At 50.9% G+C, this 26,287-nt stretch overlaps 1 protein-coding gene across 1 annotated transcript in view; it reads right to left on the reverse strand.

Annotated features, from left to right (window-relative positions):
- Nucleotides 255–26,287, reverse strand: part of KIAA1644 (KIAA1644 ortholog) — an 82,237-nt gene continuing 56,204 nt past the window's right edge. Inside the window, exon 5 of the mRNA XM_018048885.1 lies at nucleotides 255–6,013. Coding sequence (XP_017904374.1) covers nucleotide 6,013 — 1 coding nt within the window. The 3' untranslated portion in view covers nucleotides 255–6,012. The remainder of the gene's footprint in view (nucleotides 6,014–26,287) is intronic.

The following is a 26,287-nucleotide window of genomic DNA, read 5'->3' on the forward strand; positions in this document are numbered from 1 at the left end:
TCTTGCCCTCTGCAAGGCGGTCATCATCTGCCCTCTCGATCTGCCCTTGGCTCTGGACCCTCTGAAGCTTTCTGAGAGGACTTTGTGTGACCGGCTGCCCCTAACGCCACCCCAGGCAGCTCCTCGGCCGAGACCCACCCCCCCAGGCCCTGGGGGTCCACCCTCCCTGGTGGAGCAACAAGAGATGTGAGTGCAGCTGCCCCCCGGGGACACGGTGGAACATGAAAACAAATTTCAGGACAGGGAAGAGTTGCTGTGACACTCCTTTATTAAAACCTAGGACATCTTTATAAAAACTACTGTATATAAAGACAAAAGCAGTGCAACCGCGGTCCGTGTAAAACACATTATTGTTATTACATTATATTATTATTATTATTAGGAATATTATTGGTTTTTGGTTTTCCCGGTTATCAGCTCTCAGAGAGACCCCATGCCTGCGCACGTGAAATGGGGGTTAACAGGAGAGAGACCAGTCTGTCTGTGCCCTTGTCTGGTTGGGGGCAAGGGAGTCCCACCTGGTCAGGGGGACTGGGCCCCTCACCCTCGCCGTCCCCTCTTAGTTACTGCCCATCACCTAGACTCTGACTGGTTAGCTGACCGTGACATAGCCCACTAGCTTTACCCCAGAAGAGGGGGAAGAGACAGGAAGGAACCAAGGTGAGAACCCGAGGCGAGGTTCCAAGAAGAGACTCTCTCAGGGTCCCCAGTTTGGGTCCAGTTGCGGCCACGCCAGATGCCCGCAGAGGCCACGCCTCTGCAACTTTTGGTCATGTGCGTGGTGACCCTCCCAGGGGGTTTGCTGGGATCCTGCACATTTCAGGATCACTTCAGGGCAATTCACAGGGCAGCTCGCTGCACGGACCCAGCGGCGGCTGTTCACAGCGCCGTCTATAGAAATGGCGCCCCCTGCAGGCGGGCACTGCAGCAGCCCTGAATTTCAGTCCTTCAGGGGCACCTGGGTCAGGGCTTTGATGGGAAGATGGGAGTTTTAGGTACAATGTAACTGATAGTCAACGCTGCTGACTCACCAAGCATCTATCTAGCACCAACTGTCTGGCAGCATCTTGGACTGGAGGCTTGGGGGCGGCGGGGGAACAGTGTCACCTCCAAGGTCACTTATTCTCCCTGTGGATTTGAGCATTCCTAACCATCAGGCATAGCAAGTCATTTTGCAGGGGGTCCTGGCCTCTCCCTCGGCCATGGCCGGTTCCCCAGACTTCTCCATCTGCAGCGGGAACTGTTCCCAGAGGGGTGCTGGGTAAATTTTTGTTGAACAGCTGAGTGAATGCATGTATGAGCAAAATGGATTTTCTAGAATCTTCTGCCTCACCTGACTGCTCAGCTCAACTTTTGCGTTTTCAGGCCGCGGGCCCCAAAGCTGCATGTGATCACTTGAGTACCGTCTGGCACTGCATGTATGCCCTCAGGAGGAGCTGGGGAGCTCGGAGTCACTCACACGGTCACACGGTGTGAAGTGTGGATTTTCCAGAGGGGACAGGACATCACCCCAGCCTGGTGGTGAGTTCTGGGGCTGCAGGTGTCAGTGACCAGAGTGTCATCCAGTCACTGGGTGGGCGGCTGCCCCGCTGACCTTTCAGAAGGCCATTGAGAACAGGCAGACACTATCTGATGCTCACTAATGAGCGGTAAGATAAGAATCCCCCAAAGTTGCCGCAGAGAGGGGGGCCCACCCAGACGTCTGTGTAATGACGCGGCTGGCCCTCAACACTGACAAGCAAGGCCGCCAGCATCTCTGCTTGAGGCTGTCAGGTCAACTGGGGTCACTGCCGAATCTGCAAATTCACCTCTCGGGACCACCTAGGCCAAGACTCCTCCTACTGGTGGGGGCCAATCAGCCAAACTGAAGAAATGAAAATAAACCAATAAACAGTTTTTAAAAGCCTGAGACTCTGGGAAACTTGTCTTCTTTCAGGGCAAGACCTCTAGCAGACACACTAAATGGGGTGTCAGAGGAGCCAGGAGACAGGGCTTGAGCGGGGATTGTGGTCTGAAGAGATAGCCAAGGGGTGAGACCCCCGCCTGGTGTGGGCAGGGGTCTGGGCATCTGCTGGCTACATGGGAGATGGTGCCAGGTCCAGCCACACCCATAATCTTGGTGGAATGGCCTCAGCGGAGCCAGGAAGCTTCTCTCAAGAAGACTGCCAACCCCACTCCTGGTCATGTGTTCCCTGATTCCCCCGTCTTTTCCAGCCCAGGGGCTGAACTTGCCTGAAGGTGTTGGATGAAGAAGGGAAATGCCACCACCCCAGGAACACTAGCTGCCTGCCTGCTATTTCGCTGTAAAGCATCAGGGAGATGGGCTCTGCCTGCAGGTTCACGCGTGTGCACGTGTGTGCACGCGCACGGGTGTGTGTATGTGTTTTCAGTTAAGGCCTGTTTCCTATAGGTCCCGGTCAGCATCAGATGTCGGGCTGGCATCTGGCGGTCCCAGGCCCTCCTGCATAGCAGGCTGCTCCTTGAGCTGCAGGGGGATCTCCGAGGTTCGGGCGAGGGCAGAGAGACCCATGGGTGCTACCAGGTATTAGTTCTGCGTAGAGATTCCAAAACGCACAATTACGCTAAACACAGAGAGAAGGAAAGCATAAAACTGCTCGTGATAACACACAGTTCCCAGTGGGAAAAAGTCCTTACGGATACAAGGGGTTAAGGACAGATTCCTCAGCGGATATATTGCCATCTTCTTTCTCTTCTTTTTTGTTTTTCTTCCCATAGTATTACTGTTGTTGTTATTTTTGCAAAGGACGTGGTCATAGCCAGAAGCTCACAGTAAAAAGTAAAAGTAGGCAGCTTGGAAAAACAGGTTTGGGAGTCACTAAAAAACACTAAGTCTGTAGGTCTCTACTTGAACCTGTCGCTGCCCTGAGCATCTTCTTCTCAGGGGCGCTCTACTCACTGGCACGTCTATCTGCCATGGTAGAATGGGGCAGGTTTCTGCCAGGGTGGCCCATCTCCAGGGGATTTGAGGACCTCTGGACACCGGGAGGGACTGAACGGCATGCCTGCCTTTCAGATGGGCATTCATACCACCCACACGGCCCCCGCCGCTCGATCACTCCAGCCGCGGCCCCCACCCCACACACTGGACAGGCGAACCTCAGAGAGGTGAGGCGACTTGCCCAAGACCACCCAGCGGGGAAGGGGCAGGGCTGTCCGTCCCCGCACTCTGTCCCCTGCATCCCAGGCTGCCCCGCTGCTTCGCTGTCTGTGATGGGCACTGAGCTACACGGTGAGGGGCCACCTTTTTACGACAGAGTGCTCTGATCCCTTACCGGCTGCGACCGTAAACACCCAAGGGGTCATCAGTCCCTCCTGGAGAGACCTCTGTGGGGCCAGGAGCAGCGTCCTGCAAGTTCTCAAGCTGACTGGCACGAATCCGGGGACCGCAGCCCTTGCTGGTCTCTGTGACAGTGAGCCTGGGCCCAGTGCTCGTGGCGGGGAGGCCGGGCCACCAGCTCCCTCTTGGCAGAGGAAGTGTCTCTGTGTGAACAGCTGCATGAGCTCCATCCGGAACCTCAGGAAGCTGGAGATGCAAGCCCCTTAAACACCTGGTCCAACCCCTTCCTTTTAGAGATGGGGCAACGGACAGTAGAGAAGGCACAGGACTTGCCCGAGGCCACCCTGATCTTCCTACAGAGCTGATGTCAGTCTGGGCCTGTGCCCAACCCCCTCCCCCCGACTGGGGTTTCTCTGACTCCCAAGGTTCTGTGCATGGGATGCAGGTGTGAGCTGATCCAGCTGCGCCAAATGGCTGCTGAGCAACCCTCCATGGCAACAGCTGTTCCACTTGGGCAAGTTCCCGGGGCAGGTCCGGGGATGACTCAGCATCCAGGGTGAAGGAAGCAGTGCTGGTCCCTAAGCAAGACCCCAGGCAGAGGTTCTCCAGCTTGGCCTCTGCCAAACTGTACCCCTGGGTTCTGGCAGCACTGTCTGGAGGAGACGAGACTCAAGCTATAGGTCCGAGTCTTCCTCAGCTTGCCCTTGTGACCTTGGGCAATCTCCTGACCCACCTGAGTCTCAGTATCCTAGTCCGTGAAATGGGAGGCGTCCCTTCTCTATGGGGTTGATGAGCCAGGCTGGATGCGGAATGCTTGATGCCCCTGAAATGGCCTTCTGCTTTATCAGAGGGTGGGTGTTATGTCTGTCCCGCTTCAGGTGTTTCTCAGTGAACCACAGTGTCTGGGCTGTCACCTGACTCTCTTCCTATATTTCTTCTGTATCCATGCCAGCCCGACTTTCTCTTGGTTCCTTGAGATCACCAAGCCGGTTGCTGCCTCGGGGTCTTTGCACTAGCTGTTCCCTCTGCCTGGAAATCTCTTCTATCTTCAATGTCCACAGTGGCTCTTGCTTACCATTCAGGTCTGGGCTTAACTTGCTCAGAAAGGCCTTCTCAGACTAGCCAGACTTAACCCTTAGAACCCCGTTTTGATTGAATTCTTGGCTTAGGGCTCACTGCTGTTACTACCTTCCTCTTCACTGGTTATTTCTTCCCTGTCCTCTCCCCCAGCTGGCCAGTACCACGAGTCTGCCTGCTCTCTGCCACGTGTGATGGATGGAGGGTCCGTTGGAGACATTGGGTCTAGCTGAGTAAAGGTACTTGAGCAGAGGAGCAGAGACCCACCCAGCTGGGTGCTGGGGGAGATTCTGGCATCACTAACACCAGCGGAATGAGGGTGTCTACACTGCCAGTTTGGCCTTCAGGGATTTATGTGATCATTTCCCAGATCATGCCCTTCCACATGTGCGCCCTGGGGCAGCGGGGTGGATGGCGGTGGTGGTGAGCTCAGTGGAGAGATATTATGAACATCCAGGTTTGCATGGAAGTCTCGCCTTAAATGGGAAGGGCTTCTAGAACCTTCCCTTCTGGGTTTCCATAGTGCTCATCACTCTGTCCAGCAAAGATCTGTGTGTCTGTTTCTTCCCTCTGGGGGCAAGGAGGAGGCCTGTCTGACTCAGCTCCTTTCCAGATCACTGCCCAGCAAGCCTGATATACAGTAGGTGCTTAAACAGAATATGCTGTAAGAGGGTCCCGGGGCAGCAGTGGTGGAAAGCTTGGGACACTGGCCCATCCACTGAGAGCCACTGGGGAGATGCTCCAGGGACTATACTGGGGGTACCCTGGGCTGGGGAGCTTTGACTTTGGGTTCTTAGACCTCTGAGGTCAAGCCGAGAACTGGTCTCCTCCTGGCTGTGAGACCCAGGCCATTTCTGCAGGGAGTTCATCCTACTCACTTCCCAAGTGATGAGAGTGGGTATGTGTGAAGATAGTCAGTCTACTGCCTGCCCCGTAGATGGCCTGAGATGTGTCTCTCATCACTGTCATTATAGGAAAAAAAATTCCATAAGAACGCATCCCCACCGGCATTTCTGCATCCCAAGCACCCCTGGAGGCACAGTGGGGCTGTACCCCACACTTGCCAACTCCATCTGGCTCACAGCTTCCAGCAAGAGCTGGCCGGGACCCCCACCACAAGCGGACCCAGGCCCATCAGAGAACTTGGGGGACCCCAATAAAACCAATCAAACAAAAAGACACCCCCAATCATACACACGCACACACACTCACGCACACTCACATTCAAAATTCTGACACGGATAGGCCCACGGGCCACTACTGGAGGGAGCAAGGGCAAGGGAACCATGGATAGGATGCACAGGCCTGAATCCTTCCGCTTGACTTGGCCTGAGCAGCCGTGTCGGTCATCCTGAGTCCACAGTGGTGCCACCTCTCAGAAGCCACCAGCCCAAAGTGGGACTATTGCTCGCAGACGGGTGGCTCAGAAGCCCCTTCCTGCACCCTGGCCTCCCACCACACCACTGTTTGCTTCTAGTCTTAGAAGTCCGAGGAAGGGGGTTCGGGCACAGGTAGCATTTTCTCCTCCACCACCGCCACGGCCGTCTTGGCTCTCCCTGGCGTCTCGAAGTTGTTCTTCTTGGAGGCCGAGCCAGGAGGTCTCACCTCCCCCATCCTGAGGCACGGCAAAAGGGTTTTCTAGGAAAGCAGAAGGGAACAAAATATCACATGGTGTCTCCTCCATGGGGACTTTTCTGTCTGGCCTCAGTGACAGGAGAAGCCAGGTTTTTCTCTGAACACATGCCATCTTTGTCTCCTAGACACTGAGAGTCGTTTGACTTTAAGGCTGGAAGCAAGAAAAGCAGGTCTGCCATCACTATGTTCCCATACAGCACTGCTGCCTCGGAGGGAGTGAAGTCGCTCAGTCACGTCCGACTCTTTGCGACCCCATGGACTGTAGCCTGCCAGGCTCCTCCACCCATGGAGGTTTCCTGGCAAGGATACTGGAGTAGGTTGCCATTTCCTTCTCCAGGGCATCTTCCCCATCCAGTAGTTGAACCCGGGTCTCCCACACTTCAGGCAGACTCTTCACCATCTGAGTCACCAGGGAAGCCTCCGGCCCAAGCAGTAAGATAAGAAAAAGGCATAAAGAGTTGGGAACGAAACAGAAAAACCCTAATTACCATTATTGGCAGATCGTGTACATAGAAAACCCAAGAGAATCAACAAGCTAATTCTTAGAACACAGGGTGCAGATATAAAGATGCAACTTGCAATCTGTAAGACATCAGATCAACTTACAAAAACCAACAGTCTTTTTCTTCCTCAGTGATTACCAGGGTCATTATAATGTCTTGGCTTAAGACAGTCCCAGGTAATACTTGTAATTTTCAATACTGTTCCCCTTTTACCCTCAAAAGTACTCTACTTTGGATATTAAACCATATGGCCACCCTTGTTATAACAAATAGAAGATATTAAGAACAGATGCCGATAACACCCATAATAAAAATAAAAGAAAACATTATGAATCTTGGAGCTACACCACTGAATATGACCATATCATACAAAGCCATGGAGAGGAAGCCAGACAATGCTGGTGCACGGAGGGGTCAACAGATCACTGGGAGAAGATCAGGAGTGTAAACATCAGCCATGGGGGCACTTACAGCTTTGATTGGCAGAGTTGAGTTGCCACTGTTCTTTCTCTCCTGGAGATCACCTCCAAATAAGGATAATGAGGAAAAGAAACACAAACTTCTTCTGTGGCAGACACAGTAAACCCCTAGTCCTATATCCATTTATGGGAGCAATGACCCAGTCACAAATATTCAGCTTCCCATACTCCCTTGCAGACAAGGGTGAACACATGACCCACCCTGGCCAATGCCGTGTAAGCTGAAGTCTACTGGGAAGGGAACATGGATCCAGAGAAAGAGCATGAGAATGAAAGGCCTTCACTCATGAGGGCGGAGTGGGAAGGGAGCAGGCAGAGACACGGTTCTGGTGACGGCCCCAGACCGTCTGCCTCTACACCACTGTAGCTGGGTGTCTGCTATGTGCATCTGGTTGGACAGCAAGGAGATCAAAACAGTCATTCCTAAAGGAAATCAACCCTGAATATTCATTGGAAGGACTGATACTGCAGCTGAAGCTCTATTACTTTGGCCACTTAATGTGAAGAGCTGCCTCACTGGAAAAGACCCCAATGCTGGGGAAGATTGAGAGCAGGTGGAGAAGAGAGTGACAGAGGATGAGATGCTTAGATAGCATCACCAACTCAATAGACATGAGTTTGAGCAAAATCCAGGAGATACTGAAGGACAGGGAAGTCTGGCGAGCTGCAGTTCATGGGGTCACAAAGTGTCAGATATGACATAGCAACAGATAAACCATTTCCAATCAAGCTCTAGTGTGTGTTCCAGGGTCAAGGGTGTGGAGTTGATGGAAGGGCTCTGACTGAGCCAGTAAAGCCTATGTTTCCAGAGTGAGAGATGCTCTGAAGGGCAGAGCCAGCACCTCAGTATGCATTACTGGGCTCTGGGCAAGAAAGTCTGTGGAGCTGTCTCCTCTACTTCACAGAACTGAGCCAGGTCCCCCATCACCTGCTTTATCTTTCTCCCTAGACTTATCTCAATCCAGCACACCAAATATTTTACTTACTGGCCTAGCTTATCACTTGTCTCTCCCAACTAGATAATAAGCTACATGAGGGTCATGGCATTGGTGTGTTGTGTTCATTTTTGTATTTATCAGGGTCTGGAACAGTAACTGGCACAGACTGTTGTTGAATGAATGAATGAAGAAAGAATTTAAGGCCCAGATGAATCAGATTTTAAATATAAAGTCAGCAGAAAAATGTTTAAAACACATTTTTTAAAATTGTAGCTCGCATAAGCCCTTCTTGCATAAATTAATAGAGGAGACTCAAAGGATTTCACATGCTGGCAAGGTAATGCTCAAAATCCTGCAAGTTGGCTTTGATAGTATGTGACCCAAGAACTTCCAGATGCACAAGCTGTGTTTAGAAAAGGCAGAAGAACCAAAGAACAAATTACCAACATCCGTTAGATCATAGAAAAGCAAGGGAATTACAGAAAACCATCTACTTCTGCTTCATTGACTATGCCATAGCTTTGATTATTGCCAGGAGCCAGCATGGGGAATCCCGCCCATGGCAAAGGTCATGAGGAAAGGGGCCTGACAAAATGCAAAGGCAGGATCAGGCCTCAGGGGTCCCCCTGGATTTTCTCGAGCATCTACCCCCAAAACCAGAGTCTGCCTGCTTTACTGTGTTATGCTTTCCACCCACTCTTCTAACAATACAGGGGGGCTAGCCCCGACCACCTTTCTCTAAGGAAAATTAACTTAGAGCTCTAGTTAATAGGTCTCCTGGGTGTAAAAGGAATGTCTCAGCCCAAACCCCTCTGATAGCTTTCTAGCCTGCCTGACAGGTTTATCCGGACTCTTACAGCTGCGCATGTGATTGTTTACAGCCTCCCGACCTACCGCTGCTGAAGCTTAAAACATCCTAGGAATGTAGGGGCTTCTGAGGAGTCAAAATCATTAGAATAGGACTGATTAAGGGTTTCATTGTTGAGCCAATACTTGCTGCCAAATTTTCATATCTTTTATTTGTAGATATAGTTGGTATGTGGAAAAAACAGGTAGCAGCCCTGGTATTAGCAACATTAGATCTTAGAGTTAAGTACTTTCTTCGTTATAACCCACTGCACCTTTGTTCTACAGGAATGTAACTTTATTTAATACTTTGAGGGTGATACAGATTAAAGCAAAAACACTTCAAGGGAAAATGAGTTTTCTGGTTGATAGACATTTATCTAGGAAAAGAGCCATAAAAATGTTAACAGGCCTCCTGGCCAGAAGATGATGTAAAACCACCTAAGACCTTTTGTATATGGGAGGGTATGCAAAAAGAAAGCCTGGTCTCAATAAGGGTCAGGACTGCTGCCCCTGCATAACTCTGCATATTCCATTATTTCTTTATGTACAACTTGGGGTGTATAAGCTGCTTTTGAAAATAAAGTTGTGGGTCTGGCACCAATGCTTGGCTCCCCCATGTCGTTCTTTTCTCCCTTTTCAGGCTGAATTCCCATCTGGAGCACAGAGGCTCTCCGTGTCTACTTATTTGCCCTGGCTTCTAAGAACCACGTGAGAGAGAGCCCAAGGCGGGGCACCCTCCACTATTCAAGTGGGTGCAGGTGGCCTATGTAGACGGTGCAAGCCCCTTGTCTCGGAGCTTTATTGGTCTCCTGTGTAAACCAAGGAATACAGCCTCTTTTCTCCTCTATTTTCTCCACTACACTATTCTTTCCTAATCTCTCTTAATATCTCTAAATAAATAAATCTCTCCTTGCTAACTCCGTCTCCGCTTCGAATTACCCTGGATACACTGGAGCTGGACCCTGGCAGATTATGTGGATCACAACAATCTGTGGAAAATTCTTAAAAATACGGGAATACCAGACCACCTTACTTGCCTCCTGAGAAACCTGTATGCGGGTCAAGAGGCAACAGTTAGAACTGAACATGGAACAACAGACTGGTTCAAAATTGGAAAGGGAGTACGTTAAGGCTGTATATTGTCCCCCTGCTTATGTAACTTCAATGCAGAGTACATCATGCAAAATGATGGGCTGGATGGAGCTCAAACTGGAATCAAGATTGCCAGGAGAAATATCATTAACTTCAAATATGCAGATGACACCACCCTAATGACAGAAAGTAAAGAGAAGCTAAAGAGCCTCTCGATAAAGGTGAAAGAGGAGAGTGAGAAAGCTGGCTTAAAACTCAACATTCCAAAAATTAAGATCATGGCATCCTGTCCCATCACTTTATGGCAAATAGATGGGGAAACAATGGCAACAGTGACAGACTTTATTTTCTTGGGCTTCAAAATCATTGTGGATGGTGACAGCAGCCACAAAATTAAAAGTTGCCTGCTCCTTGCAGGAAAAGCTATGACAAACATAGACAGCATGTTAAAAAGCAGAGACATCATTTTGCCGACAAAGGTCCATATAGTCAAAGCTATGGTTTTTCCAGTAGTCATGTAAGGATGTAAGAAAGAAAGTGAAGTCGCTCAGTCATGTCCGACTCTTTTTGACCCCATGGACTGTAACCTACCAGGCTCCTCTGTCCATGGGATTTTCCAAGCAAGAGTACTGGAGTAGGTTGCCATTTCCTTCTCCAGGGGATCTTCCTGACCCAAGGATCGAACCTGAGTCTCCCCCATTGCAGGCAGATGCTTCACCATCTGCGTCATCAGGGAAGCCTGATGTGAGAGTTGGACCATAAAGAAGGCTGAGCACTGAAGAATCAATGCTTTTGAACTGTGGTGTTGGAGAAGACTCTTGAGAGTCCCTTGGACTGCAAGGAGATCCAACCAGTCCATCCTAAAGGAAATCAGCACCAAATATTCACTGGAAGGACTGATGCTGAAACTGAAGCTCCAATACTTTGGCCAGCAGATGCAAAGAGCCCCTGACACTGGGAAAGATTGAGGGGAGGAGGAGGAGGGGGCGACAGAGGATGAGATGGTTGAATGGTATCACCGACTCGATGGACATGAGTTTGAGCAAGCTCCAAGAGATAACGAAAGACTGGGAAGCCTTGTGTGATGCTGTCCATGGGGTTGAAGAGAGCTGGACATGACTGAGCGACTGAACAACGCTTAGGATAACCAAGAGTAAGTAGAGTAACTCTGGCAAGGGTACTGGCAAGGACAATCTATTTAGCTGTAGGACCATGTCTGAAACTAATGTATTGTGACTGTTATATAAAAAGAACAAAAGAGGTAACACAGAACTGATATAAACTACAGGAGGGAGGGTGGAGGTCAGAGGAGGGAGGTAATATATATAAACTGTCTTCTGTGTTTATAGCTAGAAGTCCCGAAAATCGTTTAGAGATGGAAATAATATTAGAGGTACAAAGGCAAATGGAAAAACTAATATAATCAGCTAAAATCATTTGATGGACGAGGGAGGAGGAGAGCGGAAAACAGGAATATTCTAATTTGGGCGTCACTCATAGTAGGGAGAAAATAAACATTGTCTAAAGAAACAGAGGATTAAGGGTATCATATGACAGTATAATTATGAAGATAACTATGGGATGAAAAACACAGCCTTCCAAATTGTCAGAAGACATATACACAAAAAATAACACAAAGAAAACAGGGAGCATATGGTGAAAATTGACAACCCCCACAAAAGCTATAAAAGCAGAAAGCATATCATAAACTATGATGGCAGAAATAAGACTGAATGTAGCTGCCATATTAGTAAATGTCCATGAGCCACACACACTTGCTAAGAAAGAAAGACGGAGACTGGGTTACAAACGAAATTCCCTGCAGGTAGAATGACTCGGAAAGGCTTCCTATAATAGGATGGGTAAGTGATGAAAAAGCTTTGGAGATGGATGGTTGTGATGCTTGTATAACAATGTAAATGTGCTCAACACCTGTGGAAAGCACAGTGGTTACAATGGCAGATTTTGTTATGTGTTTTGCCATAATCGCACAAAAAAGAATGGGTAGAAATAATCGCAAACCAAGAATGACACTGGATTCCCAGAGCGTCTTTGGCCCCTCCTGCTCTCTCACGTCCACCACCAGTGCGGCAGTAAAGCCTGCAGGCGTGGCCATCGACCCCGCCCTTCCTGCTCCCCCTTCGCTCCTGCTGCGGCCTCCTCATAGCCCAGCCCTTCTGTCTTCCCTCCATACAGCAGCCGGAGGGATCCTGTGAAAATCTATGGTGTGTAGTGTCATGTCACGCCTCTGCTTGAAACCCTCACCGGCTCCCATCTCACTCGGAGTAGAAGCCAAAGACTCTCCCCTCTGTCCTCTCTGGCCCAGCCCTCCTCTCTCTCTTCTGTTCACTCTGCTGCAGTCTCGATGGCTCATTCTACGTCTCAGCCTGACTGTGCCGTGGGGGTTGTTGCTGTTGCTCAGTTGCTCTTTGGGACCCCATGGACTGCAACAAGTCAGGCTTCCCTATCCTTCACTATCTCCCAGAGCTTGCCCAAATTCATGTCCACTGAGTTGGTGATGCCATCCAACCAACTCATCCTCTGTCGCCCCCTTCTCCTCCTGCCCTCAATCTTTGCATCAGGGTCTTTTCCAATGAGTTGGCTCTTCTCATTAGGCGGCCAAAGTATTGGAGCTTCAGTTTCAGAATCAGTCCTTCCAGTGAATTTTCAGGGTTGATTTTCTTTAGGATTGACTGGCTTGAACTCCTTGCTGTCCACCAGACTCTCAAGAGTCTTCTCCAGCACCACAGTTCGAAAGTATCAGTTCTTCAGTGTTCAGCCTTCTTTATGGTCCAACTCTCACATCCGTATAAGTGAGAAAAACCATATGGAAAACCATACTGGAAAAACCATAGCTTTGACTGGGCCATCCCATCACTTCATGGCAAATAGATGGGGAAACAGTGGAAACAGTGGCTGACTTTATTTTCTGGAGGGCTCCAAAGTCACTGCAGATGGTGACTGCAGCCATGAAATTAAAAGTCGCTTACTCCTTGGAAGGAAAGTTATGACCAACCTAGATGGCATATTAAAAAGCAGAGACATTATTTTGTCAACAAAGTTCCATCTTGTCAAGGCTATGGTTTTTCCAGTAGTCATGTATGGATGTGAGAGTTGGACTATAGAGAAAGCTGAGTGCTGAAGAACTGATGCTTAACTGTGGTGTTGGAGAAGACTCTTGAGAGTCCCTTGGACTACAAGGAGGTTCAACCAGTCCATCCTAAAGGAGACCAGTTCTGAATATTCATTGGAAGGACTGATGCTGAAGCTGAAACTTAAATTCTTTGGCCACCTGATGCAAAGAACTGACTCATTGGAAAAGACCCTGATGCTGGGAAAGATTAAAGGCAAGAGGAGAAGGGGACGACAGAGGATGAGATGGTTGGATGGCATCACTGACTCAGTGGACATGAGTTTGGATGAACTCCGGGAGTTGGTAATGGACAGGGAGGCCTGGCGTGCTGTGGTTCATGGGGCTGCAGAGTCGGACACAACTGAACGACTGAACTGAACTGAACTGACTGGGCCATGGGGGTGGTGCCCAGATATTTGATCAAACACGGTTCTGTGTGTGTCTGTGAAGGTGTTTCTGGATGAACTTCCCCTTTGAGCTCGTAGACTGAGCCAAGTGCATCGCCTTCCCCAAGGCAGGTAAGCCTCTTCCAATCCACTGAAGGTCAGGGAACAGCCAGGGGAAGGGAGGGTTCCCTTTCTGCCTGCCCGTTTTGGGGCTGGTCATCAGTCTTTCCCTGCCATCAGACTTGGGACTGGGGTCTGCACCACTGGCTCTTGTGGTTCTCAGGCCTTGCAGACTTGGGCCACACCGGGCCATCAGCTCTGCTGGGTCTCCAGCTTGCCACCTACAGATCTTGGGACTTCTGCCTCTCCAAATCTGCAGAAGCCAATTCCTTAGAGTAAATCTCTTTATATATAGCTCTATGTAGATCTTATACATTTTATCTATATTATAGAGATATCTGTTTATATAGTGCTATCTATCTATATCTAGATTTATATATAGAAACCTACATCTGCATCTTCACTCTCTCTATATCTATCCTGTTGGTTGCGTTTCTCCAAGAACTTAGACCAATATAGCACCTGCACCGGCACACTGCCATCTCTTCTCCCAGATAAACACATGGCTATTGATACTTTTCCAAACTGTGGTGTTGGAAAAGACTCTTGAGAGTCCCTTGAACAGCAAGGAGATCAAACCAGTCAGTCATAAGGGATATCAATCCTGAAGATTCATTGGAAGGACTGTTGCTGAAGCTGAAGCTCCAGTACTTTGGCCACCTGATGCTAAGAACTGACTCATTGGAAAAGACTCCGATGCTGGGAAAGATGGAAAGCAAAAGGAGAAGGAGTCAGCAGAGGATGAGATGGTTGGATGGTATCACCGACTCCATGGACCTGAGTTTGAGTAAACTCTGGGAGTTGGTGATGGACAGGGAGGCCTGGCGTGCTGCAGTCCATGGGGTCACAAAGAGCTGAATGCAGCTTAGAGACTGAACAGCAATATTCCCTGATGTCCTTCAAGTCACCCATTACTGAGACCCTCTCTGACCACCCCATCGAAAGCTGGACTCCACGATCAACTCTCTCCCTGCTCTCATGGGGTTTTTCTCCCTAGCACTTATCACAGTCTGACACTCCATGTATTTTACTGATGCATTTTAAATCGTCTTTAGGCTCCATATAAGTACAACTTTTCAGTGGTTCTGGCGCACTACCGTACCCCCAGGACCAACAACGACCCTTGGTAGAGAGCAGGTACTCCATAAAGACGGAGGGGACAAATAACAAAAGAAAGAGGGGGCCTACCCACTCAACTCTGTCCAAGAAAGTCAGAAAACTCTGATGAGATGGGTGAATTTCCAAGAAAATAGAAATTACCCAAAGAATCTCAGAAGAAGGAATCTAAACAAACCAGTTGCCAAGAAGAAAGAAAGTGTCCAATCGCAAAACCGAAGTTTAAAATGAGAGGCATGGAGATGAAAGCCGTAATGGGAAAGCATTCCAGAGCATAGACCAAAGGAAGCTTCCACGTTCCTCCACTCAAGCAAGTTCCGCAGAGATCAAAACGGTTGAGAGAGCACCGTGTGTGTGCTGGTTTGCAGGGGCGGGGAGCCTCTGCCTTCTGTGCTGGTGGGAAGGACATCAGTTCACGTCTGGAAGGCAGCTTGGCACATACCAAAGTCACAGACGCACACACCCTCTGACCCAGTAATTCCACTCAACCATCATCCAACAAACACGCCCACAAGGGCAAAATTCTTATAAGCTCATTTACTGCAGCAGTGTGGGTAAGAGTCGAAGATTAGGATCAAAGACTTGTCCATCATCTGGGAACTGGTTCAAAAACAAGGGCTGCCCGTGCAAGGGAGACCAAAGCAGGACGATGGCGTCCGGCAGCCCCTGCTGGTGGCATCTTCTGCCAGGTCTGGGCTGGGTGCTCGGGTACAGACCCGCCGGGCATGGGCCCGGCCCTCCAGGACTCAGAGCCAGTGGGGAGCCGCACTGGGACCCCCCAGAACAAAAGTAACAGACCCACATGAGTCAGCGCTGAGAGCCTGGGGGCATGGCCTGGACGGGGACGGGGACTCAGGGGAAAACTCATTGCGGGAAGTGGGGGAGGGCACTCCAGGAACCGGAGCTGCCTTAGCAGAAGCCAAGCAGAGGGTCACAGCGGGTGACGTGGGATCTTCCAGGCAGCGTGAGTCTAGGATCAGCTCATGCGTGACCCCACGGCTCGGGTGTGCAGACAAGATCCTTCTTAATTCCAGGCAAGGCCAGCGTCAGGGCTGCTGTGATGGGGGATTTCTCCTGGACGGGGCACTGTGCCAGCACTTTCCACGCCTCATCTCACTTTGCTTTCCCAACAACCCTAGAAAGTGGGACTTTTACTTCCTGCGTTTACAGATGAGGAAACCGAGGCAAAGGGAGGCATCGCGATTTGCCCAGAGTCACCTATGGAGCTCTTTTTGGAGCCAGGGGTCCAGCTTGCGCTGCCACCCGCTGGGCTGTGTGGTCACTCCTCCTGGACGGGCTGGGCAGGGGGAGGCTGGGCTGGGCAGCAGGTCTGGAGAGAGAGGTGCAGCCTGGGACCTGGGTGGGGATGAGCAGGGTCTCCAGCTGGCATCTGCAAAGGTAGTGGGGAGATAAGATGGAGCCCCTGGCAATTTGAATAACAATGAATACTTCCAGAAGGCTGAGACTCAGTAATAATAACGGCTTCGGGTAAAAGCAGAGGAGTCAGACCAGCAAGAGGACTAATTGCCAGGAGAGCTGCAGATAAAGCATCCTCAGCGCTGATAAGAGCTCCCCCGGAGACCAGGAGCCAGACTAGAGCATTCTCACAGTAACCTGAGAGGTTACCATACTCACACTGTTACCACATCTCAAAGAAGAGAACAGTGCAGGACCACTGCAGGGCTAAGAGGGCAGTCCCCCAACCCCAGCCCAGCACAGTGCTCTTAGCAGCAAAAGGTGTGGTCATGGAGGGCTGCATGGAAGAGGTGTGCTCGTGGAATGATGATAGAGCTGAAACTCGAGCATGGAGAAAAGGCAACGTAAAACTACAGGGGGCCGCCCTCCACGCCCCTGAAATAAACGGCTAAGAGGACAAAGACGTTAGGAGGTGGGGGAGGAGGAACTCTCACCCACGACCCGGGAAGGGCAAAGAGGTTTAGCTGCTTAGGGAAACTAAGAGACCACATGTGCTGAGGCTGAACATACCCCTTGTCCCATGACGCTTCATGTGCCCCTGTGTAGACACAGCTCAGGCCCCCAAAGAGGTCCCTGTCCTAATCCCCAGAAGCTGAGAATGCGGCTGTGTGATGGAGAGACTGGTTACCCAAGTGGGCCCAGGGTCATCCCGAGGGTCCTTGAAGAAGGAGGGTGCAGGAGGGTCAGAGTCAGAGGAGACGTGAGGATGGAAGCAGAGGTCACAGGGATGCCACCGAAGGAAGGGTCTACGAGCTGTGGACCAAGTCTGCCCCCAGGAACAGATTCTGCAGGGAGCCTCCCAGGGACAAGCTCTACCAACACCTGGACATCAGGAATTCACAAGGCTCCTTGGGAACCTCTGCCCGTCAGAACCATAGGAGGACCCATTTGTGCTGTTCTAAGCCACCAAGTTTATGGTCATTGTTTACAGCAGCCATCAGACACTCCTGAGCACCCAAGAGAACTGTCAACCTGTTCACCAGAGTGTGTGGCGGTGTTCAGAGCAGCTTTATGGATAATCACCCCAAGGTGGAAACAACCCAAACGCCCTCAGCAGGTGAAGGGATAAACAATGTGATATGCCCAGATAGCGGAGCACCCCACTCCAGTACTCTTGCCTGGAAAATCTCATGGATGGAGGAGCCTGGTGGGCTATAGTCCATGAGGTCGCTAGGAGTCGGACATGACTGAGTGACTTCACTTTCACTTTTCACTTTCATGCATTGAAGGAAATGGCAACCCACTGCAGCATTCTTGCCTGGAGAATTCCAGGGATGGGGGAGCCTGGTGGGCTGCTGCCATCTCTGGGGTCACACAGAGTCAGACACGACTGAAGCAACTTAGCAGCAGCAGCAGCAGCAGGGAAGAGCAGACTCTTGATATGTGCAACATCAGGGAGGAACTCATCTCATCGAAAACAATGTCGTGTGAGAGATGCTGACCCTAGGGTCCACACCATCCAGTTCCAGCCCAGGGAGAGCCTACAGTTGGGCAAAGCGACTTAGGGGCTGAATGCCAGAGGAGTGGTACTCAGGGGTCGAGAGGAAGCCTTCCGCATGTTAGACTGCTCACCATCTCAGACTGAAGTTCACCAAACTGTACTGTTAAGATGGGCACTTCACGTACGTTAACCGGGAAAGAGTGAACAACCTCCGGAAATGAATTTCTGGTCTCAACTTTCACAACCCAGTAACGGGGAGCTCACTACCTAGTGAGCAGAGCAGCTCTGCTGTGAAGGAAGGCTGCCTGGAAAGAGGTTCCTCCTCTGCTGACCCCACAACCTGCTTCTGGCCTCCTCCCCTGCTGCCAGCCTGGCCTCGGGATCCCGCCCTCCAGTCCTGCAGGCACAGCGAGGCTCCATGACCCCCAGAGTGCTCAGGCTTCCCTGGGTCATGGCTTCCTTTCATCCTTCCCCGCTTCCAGCGAGAGCTGTCAAGAGCAAGGCAGGGCCCAGGCCCCGGGGGTCCCTGCAGACACTTGGCGAGTGGCCGTGTTCACTCCCACCACCAGCCAGCAGTCACCTGCCTCCAGGAGCTTCCGTTTACTTTTCTTCTAAGTAAGGACTTTGCCAAGGTCACAGGAGGCAGAGTGTTAAAGCGCCTCGCACACGGTGAGCACTCAGTGCATGGCTGTCTTAAGTGGGGAGAAAAAGTATTTCAGAAGGGGGTTTAGAGACCCTCTAGGGCATTTTTATTTTGCCTTTAGCAAGACATCTTGTTGGTCCTCTAGACGGTGAAGATGGGCAGCTCTGGGTCACCAGGTCTCCCGGAAAAATGAGAGACTATCAAACATGGGTCTTGTTGGTGGACAAATTAGAATGACTTGGGGTCTTACAAGGCACTGCTTCATTTTTAAGTATCTAACGTGAAACCTCACTTCCTTCCCCAAAGGGAGAAGCCTGCTGTCATCCTGGGATCATGAGAGGCCTGGCGGATGGGGAGGCACGTTTGGAGGAGCCCACTGACCGTGTCTCTGCATCGGGCACAGGGCATCTCAGGAGCAGAGGGCAGAGGGCTGGGCCTTAGGTCCTGGCCTTTGAGGCTGGGTCCCCACAGCCCTTCCGCCCGCCCCTGCGCCTGCAGGATCACGCCCCTTCAGGCCTCCCGGGTCCCTTCTGCCTCGGGACTGCTCCCTCCACACTTCCTTGCTGGCGTCCCTGGTCCCTTGCCCCACACTCCATCCTCGCCCCAGGTGACCTCCCCACTCCATCCACGGCACGATTCCGTGACAGGCCCCTAGGCCAAATCCAAGCTGGGATTCAGCCCACATTCCCCACCCCTGCCCCCCACCCCAAGCTCCTCCCTGACTTGTCTGCAGCATCACCCCACCCCATCATCACAGGCACCTCAGCCTCCAGATGGCTGATCCCCGAAGCCAGGCCTCGGTCCCCATCTCAGGAAACCCCACCAGCATCGCCCCAGTGGCTCAGGCCAGAGTCTGGGGCACGGTCTTTGGAGCTCCTCACTTCCCCACCACCCCCTCCCCAATCTGGTCCTATGGGCTGTCTGCCCCCACCTCCTCTGCTCCGGCCACAGCCCAGCCTGTGAGCCAGTGCTGGCCTCTGCTGGACTCACTGCCAGGGGGAGCTTCTGAAAAGGCCCCGACCCTCTCCTGGAGAGCTCCCACCACCCCTGGATCAGGAAGCCTCCTCCTCACCATGACCCTGCACCTCAGGCAGGGTCTCCCACCCCTCCCCTCCTGTGTTCCCTTCTCTCTGCACACTCCTGCACCCTGATTTTGCTTCTGATGCATGAATACACTGCATCTGTCTGCCTCAGTGCCTTTGCACAGGCCCAGTGCCTGGAACGTCCCCCGATTCCACCTCAATCTCCTCTGACCTCAGCAGCTCACTCCTCTCATCCTACGGGACTCAGCTACCCAGAGAAGCAGAAGCTGGATCACAGGGGGCCACGGAGGCTGAGCCGAGGGCCTGTTCTTATCCCGCAGGTCACGGGAGCCTCAGAAAGGCTTATGGCCGAGGAGGGCTGCCTGCGTGCCTCTGCAGACGCAGGGCTGGGGGCCACTCTGGCAGGGGGAGCAGAGGAGGGGTCCGTGGGGAGCAGTGCCTGGTTCCGGGGACATCAATGCTCACACCCTGCGCGTATCCTCTCAGCCATCATTTCGCCCTCCTGCCTTGTGGCATTTCGCAGGAAGCTCGGGGTCTTTAAACCTCTGCATCCTAAAGGTGAATTTTTAATGCTGCTTTTGTAAATATTTGATGCCGTTGCTTTCCCAGGCGCTCTGCATTCTACATTAAATGTCACAAAGTGCTCTGGAAGCGGTCCTTTTCATCCACAGCTCTGTCCACAGCTCCCCCCTCTTCCTGCCCACAAAAGGAAAGCCTCTCTCCCCGGGCTTCCTGCTATGAATTTTTCAAAGTGCTTTCACATCTGTTCTTGTCCCTGTCTGCGTCTCCATCAGCCAGGTAGAAGGTCAGGGAGGTTTTAAGATGAAAGGCACCATGGAAGCATTCTGTCCCTTCCCTCAACTGACACGGTGAAGACAGTAAGGCTCAGGGAGGGAAGGGGCTTCCCAAGGTTAAACAGCAGTCAGCGGTGTGCTGCGGGACGAGCCGCCATGACTCCCAGCCCAGGGCTCTGCTCCAGGCTCTGGGATCCCCAGCAGGACTCAGACTGTCCTTGCTCTTGCCCAGTCCAGTGGGCACAGAGGGGACAACAGATCACGTGGTCCTGCCTGTGACGGGAGCAGGGAGCAGGGACAGAAGTCCTCCAGGGGGTGGAGGAGAGCAACCGAGTAAGGTTTTGAGGGTTAAGTAGGAGCCCGTGGGGAGCTGGGAAGGGAAGCCAGGGAGGCCAGGCTTGGGTGAGGGTCTCACGGGGTCTGAGACAGGGGTCTGATTCGTTCTGTGTCCATAGCCTGGCCCGGGGCTCGGGGTTTGGTCCACTCTCTTGTAAATCCCTGGGAGACGAAGGTGCCTCCTGGGAGTGTTTGCACCTTATCCTAGGCTGTCCATGCATGGCTCCTAGCCCCGGGCCCTGGCGCCATTCACACCACTGTGCTCCCGCAGGCTGGGCGCGGACCTGTCCGTCTCTGTCTTCCTTCACCCCTAGCTGCTCAGATGCCCTGGCCTTTCCTCCATGCCCCTTGCGCATGGCTCTTGGGTCAGGACGGAAGCGGCAGGAGGGGGCAGAGGGGACAGAGATGAGTGTGCATACTACACACACATCTACACACACTACACACACACACATGCACAGACACAACACACACATACACACAACACACACGTACACACACAATACACCACACACATGCACACACCACACGCACAACACACACATGCACACACAACACATGCACACACAACACACACATGCACACACAACACACACATACACACAACACACACGTACACACACAATACACACACCACACACATGCACACACCACACGCACAACACACACATACACACAACACACACGTACACACACAATACACACACCACACACATGCACACACCACACGCACAACACACACATGCACACACAACACACACACCACACACATGCACACACAACACACACACCACACACATACACACACGTACACACACAATACACACACCACACACATGCACGCACCACACACATGCACACACCACACACAACACACATGCACACACAACACACACAACACACACATACACACAACACACACGTACACACAACACACACAAGTACTCACGATACACACACTACACATACATGCACACAACACACGCACACACATGCACACACAACACATGCACACACAACACACACATGCACACACAACATACACACAACACACACGTACACACACAATACACACACCACACACAACACACATGTACACACAACACGCACTACACACATGTATACAACACGCACACAACACACACAGGCACACACACAATACACACACATGCACACCACGCCCAAGCCACACCCCTGCACTCTGCATGCACACATACCCACACACACTATACGATCCGCATGTACACAGCACGCACACCCCCCTGGCAGCGGGGCCCTGGGCATGGGGGCACCACAGGGCTAAGCACCGGCTCTGTGTCAGGCTCCTAGTGGCAGCCCCTCTGTCCTCTTGGTGCTGCTGTTTTCACAGACAAGCAAACAGGCTTGGAGGAGTGAGTGATTTACCCAGGGCCTCAGGGCCCACGGATCTCGTTGGCCGGACCCAAAGCCCTCACTCACGCACCTCGCTGAGCTGCATCCTGGGTCCAGAAACAGTGGCTCTAGTTCACTCTGGAAGTGCATTTTCAGGGATTTTTTCCCCAAAACCCTCCCCGATGTATATTCACCCTGAGGCTGAATACCTTGATCTTCCAGGCAAAGCAAGCGGAGGGGCAGGATCGATTTCCGGCCCAACACCGGCCAGTGTTCCCTGCAGGCAGGACGAAACCGTTTCCTCTTTCTACCCCCAGCACTCAGCGCTGGCCATGACCTAGTGCCAACCTTGGACCAGCGCTGGTTGGATAAATCAGGGAGTTCAGGGTGCCTGCTGCAGGCTCCTTCAGAGAAGGAAGGGCAGATGCAACCGGAGGGTTTGCAAAGGGATGCCGAGAGGTCTCCTCGGGGGCTGAGAGCCAGATATGTGGCCAGTTCTGTCCCCTGGCCCCCCCACTCCCTTATTCCCCGCACCTGGAAGGACCAGGATCTGGGAAGGGTGGATGAATCTCCCCCCAGAACCACCTTGTTTCTCATCCTGGCTACTGCTGCCGGGATGTCCCTGAGAGTGCCAGGACCCTGCCTTCACCTAAGAAAACGTCTGCTTCTCCACAGTAAGGGGCACAGACCACTGGGGCAGGCAGACCCCGGAGGTGCCAGCATCTGAGCCCTTCCGTACAGCGGTGAGCTGGTAAACATTTAACGACCAGTCCTGCCGGGGAAAAGAAGCCCTGGTTTGTGGCTTTACTGCCCATTCCTATGGCGTAAACATAAACACTGCCAACACGATGTTGCTGAGTGCGGAGCCCTGAGGGGGTGGGCGGTGGTCACCATCCTGCCTGTTTCCACCACACAGATAAGCAGATCTCAAGAACATAGGAAGGAGCAGACTCAGCAAAACAATCAGGAAGTGAAGAGTTTCGATTTTCTGTCACCTTTGTGTTAAATAAGATCTACTGAACTGGAAGTTTCTATCGCTGAATTTTTACAGTGGCTGTGATTTACAACAGGTTCCAAAAATGTCTCAAGATTTAACTGCCAGTTCTCCTGAGCTTCCCTGGTGGCTCAACTGGTAAATAATCCACCTGCAGTGTTGGAGACCTGGGTTCGATCCCTTGGTTGGGAAGATCCCCTGGCGAAGGGAAAGGCTCCCCACTCCAGTATTCTGACCTGGAGAATCCCATGGACTGTATAGTCCATGGGGTTGCAGAGTCGGACACAACTGAGCGACTTTCACTTTCACTTTCTGTTGAGGTGGCCCCCCTCCCCCAACTCTTGGATATGTTTATGGGTTTGTTTTATATGTACTAGGAAAAATGTAACTTAAAAAAAAATTGAAGTATAGTTGGTTTATTGTTAGTAATGTTGTATTGATTTACTGTTAAGTTGTGTTAGCTTCTGGTGTACAGCAAAGTGTTTCAATTATACGTATATAAACAAATATAATGTTTTTCATATTCTTTCCCATTATGGTTTATTATTGGATATTGAATATAGTTCCCTGCGCTCTGCAGTAGGACCTTATTGTTTATTTTATATATACTAGTGCGTATCTGCTAATCTCAACTTCTAATTTACCCCTCCCCGTACCTTTACCTGTTGGTAACTGTAAGTTTGTTTTCTATGTCTGTGAGTCTGCTTCTGTTTTGTAAGTAAGTTCATTGTATCACATTTTAGATTCCATATATAAGTGATGAAAGTGAAAGTCACTCAGTCATGTCTGACTCTTCTCGACCCCAAGGACTATATAGTCCACGGAATTCTCCAGGCCAGAATACTGAAGTGGGGAGCCTTTCCCTTCGCCAGGGGATCTTCCCAACCCAGGGACTGAGCCCAGGTCTCCCACATTGCAGGCGGATTCTTTACCAGCTGAGCCACAAGGGAAGCCCAAGAATACTGGAGTGGGTAGCCTATCCCTTCTCCAGTGTATCTTCCCAACCCAGGAATCAAACTGGGATCTCCTGCACTGCAGGCGGATTCTTTACCAACGGAGCTCCCAGGGAAGGGATATCGTGTGACCTTTGTCTTTGTCTGATACTTCACTTAGTATGGTAAGACCCATCTCTCGGTCCATCCACGTTGCTGCAAACGGCACTGTGTCATTCTCTTTTATGGCTAGGTAGCATTCCATGTTGGAGAAGGCAATGGCACCCCACTCCAGTACTCTTGCCTGGAAAATCCCATGGATGGAGGAGCCTAGAAGGCTGCAGTCCATGGGGTCGCTAAGAGTGGGACACAACTGAGCGACTTCACTTTCACTTTTCACTTTCGTGCATTGGAGAAGGAAATGGCAACCCACTCCAGTGTTCTTGCCTGGAGAATCCCAGGGGCAGGGGAGCCTGGTGGGCTGCCGTCTCTGGGGTCGCACAGAGTCGGACACGCCTGAAGCGACTCAGCAGCAGCAGCAGCAGCAGCCTTCCCTGTACAGGTGCACCAAGTTTTCTTCATCCATCCTTTGGCGGCGGCACAGGTTGTTCCCATGTCTTGACTATTGTAAACGGTGCCGTTACGAATGCTGGGGTGCGTGTATCTTTCTAGATTAGAGTTTTAGTCTTTCCTGGCTACATGCCCAGGGGCAGGATTGCTGGGTTGTGCGATAGCTCTACTTTCACTTTTTTAAGGAACCTATACACTGTGCTCCAGAGTGGCTGCACCAATTTACATTTCCTTCCACCGCATAGGAGAGTTTCCTGGGAAAAAAGTAACTTTTATACCAAAGATATGAGTGCTTAGGGCAAGTCTGGGCTTTCTTTTTTTAAAAAAATGGCTTGATTTAAGATCAATAAAAAATGTAGTAAGTAAATAGTACAAGGGAGAGAGGTACACAGACAAGAGGAACACCCAGGAGCTGAAGTTTAGGAAACAAATGTTGTTGATGGAAATGGCTTCAATTATTTCCTTTTTTGGGGTCATGGTAAAATATGTGGGCACCCCCCAGGATAGGAGGCTTCCCAGGTGACGCTAGTGGTAAAGAACCTGCCTGCAGTGCAGGAGATGTAAGAGACATGGGTTCGATGCCTGGGTCGGGAAGTTCCCCTGGAGAACAGCATGGCAACCCACTCCAGTATTCTTGCCTGGAAAATCCTACGGATAGCAGAGGCTGGCAGGCTACAGTCCACAGGGTCTCAAAGAGTTGGACACGACTGAAGTGACTTAGCACACACAGACACCACAGGAGAGGGAATACAAATAATTAACAGGTGAAAGGCAAGGTGTTTGACCCCATTAATAAAATAATTTTTAAAAAAGCAAACCCCAGGCTGGAGAGGGGGCTGCATCCTCAGAAGCTGCGGGTGGGTGATGGTCCGTTTGGGAATGAGGCTGACACTAATACAAAGGCCCATAAAGCTGTCACACCCCTGCACTCAACAATCCACTGGCCTGGGATCTATGCAGAGGACATACTTCAAAAAAGGGAAAACCATAAACACATAAAAGTGTTTGTTGCCATTCCTAACTTGCCAGAGTAAGTTCCTCCCCCTTGCAATGTTTTCATCATAGTTAAAAAAAAAAAATATATATATATATATATATATATATAGTTAAGTTGTGTAAATGCCTTGCTGTGGGGAAATGGCTGATTTAACGCCAGCATACGGAATCTCTACTACTGGGGAGCTGCTACAATGATATTTAGAAAAATTAAGTCAAAATCGCAGGGTAACAGCTAATTTAACGTTAGGTGAATAAAATTAGAATGCAGAACTGTGAGTATAGTCATCCCCCCATAACCATGGATGGGAGTACATCCCAAGAGCCCCGTGGGTACTTAAAACCACAGAGAGAACCAAACCGTACATAGAGCATGTTTTCTTGTGTCCATATGTGCCTATGATAAAGTTTAATTTATAAACTAGACACAATTTAAGGTTAACAACAACGACTAATATTAAAATAGAACAATTCGAACAATACACTGTAATAAAAGTTACATGGGTGTGGTCTCTCTCTCTCAAAGAATCTCGTCGTACAGTTAATGCCTTTTCTGTCTACAGTGAGCACTCAGGAGGCCCTGCGGCCGTTGCTTTTGCAGTCTGAGGTGCAACAGCAAACTAGCACAGATTTCTTTTCCCTTTTCCACAATTTCCCGGGTAGAAGATTCATCCTTATCACGGACCTTAGCAAGATCTTAGCTGTTTTTTCTTTCCTTATTGAGAACTTCCGTCCTTCACTAAAAGGAACCACTTACGGCTTCCCTTTGGCACAGCCAACCCGCGAGCATCACTGTTCTTGCCCCGAGAGCCCATTATTAAGCACGTGAGGGTCACTTGAACGCAAGCCCTGCGATGACCGAGAGAGCTAAGGGACGGATGGGCGGAGCACCCCGCACGAAGGCATGTTTCACATCCAGGGCGGGACGGCGTGCGATTTGATCACGCTACTCAGAACGGTATGCAATTTGAAGCTTGTGAATTGTTTATTTCTGGAATTTTCCAAGTTAATATTTTCAAACCAAGGTTGACTACAGGCCACTGAAACTGGGTAAAGTGAAACTTT

The sequence above is a fragment of the Capra hircus genome, chromosome 5 (assembly GCF_001704415.2).
Source record: "Capra hircus breed San Clemente chromosome 5, ASM170441v1, whole genome shotgun sequence".
Taxonomy (NCBI): Eukaryota; Metazoa; Chordata; class Mammalia; order Artiodactyla; family Bovidae; genus Capra; species Capra hircus.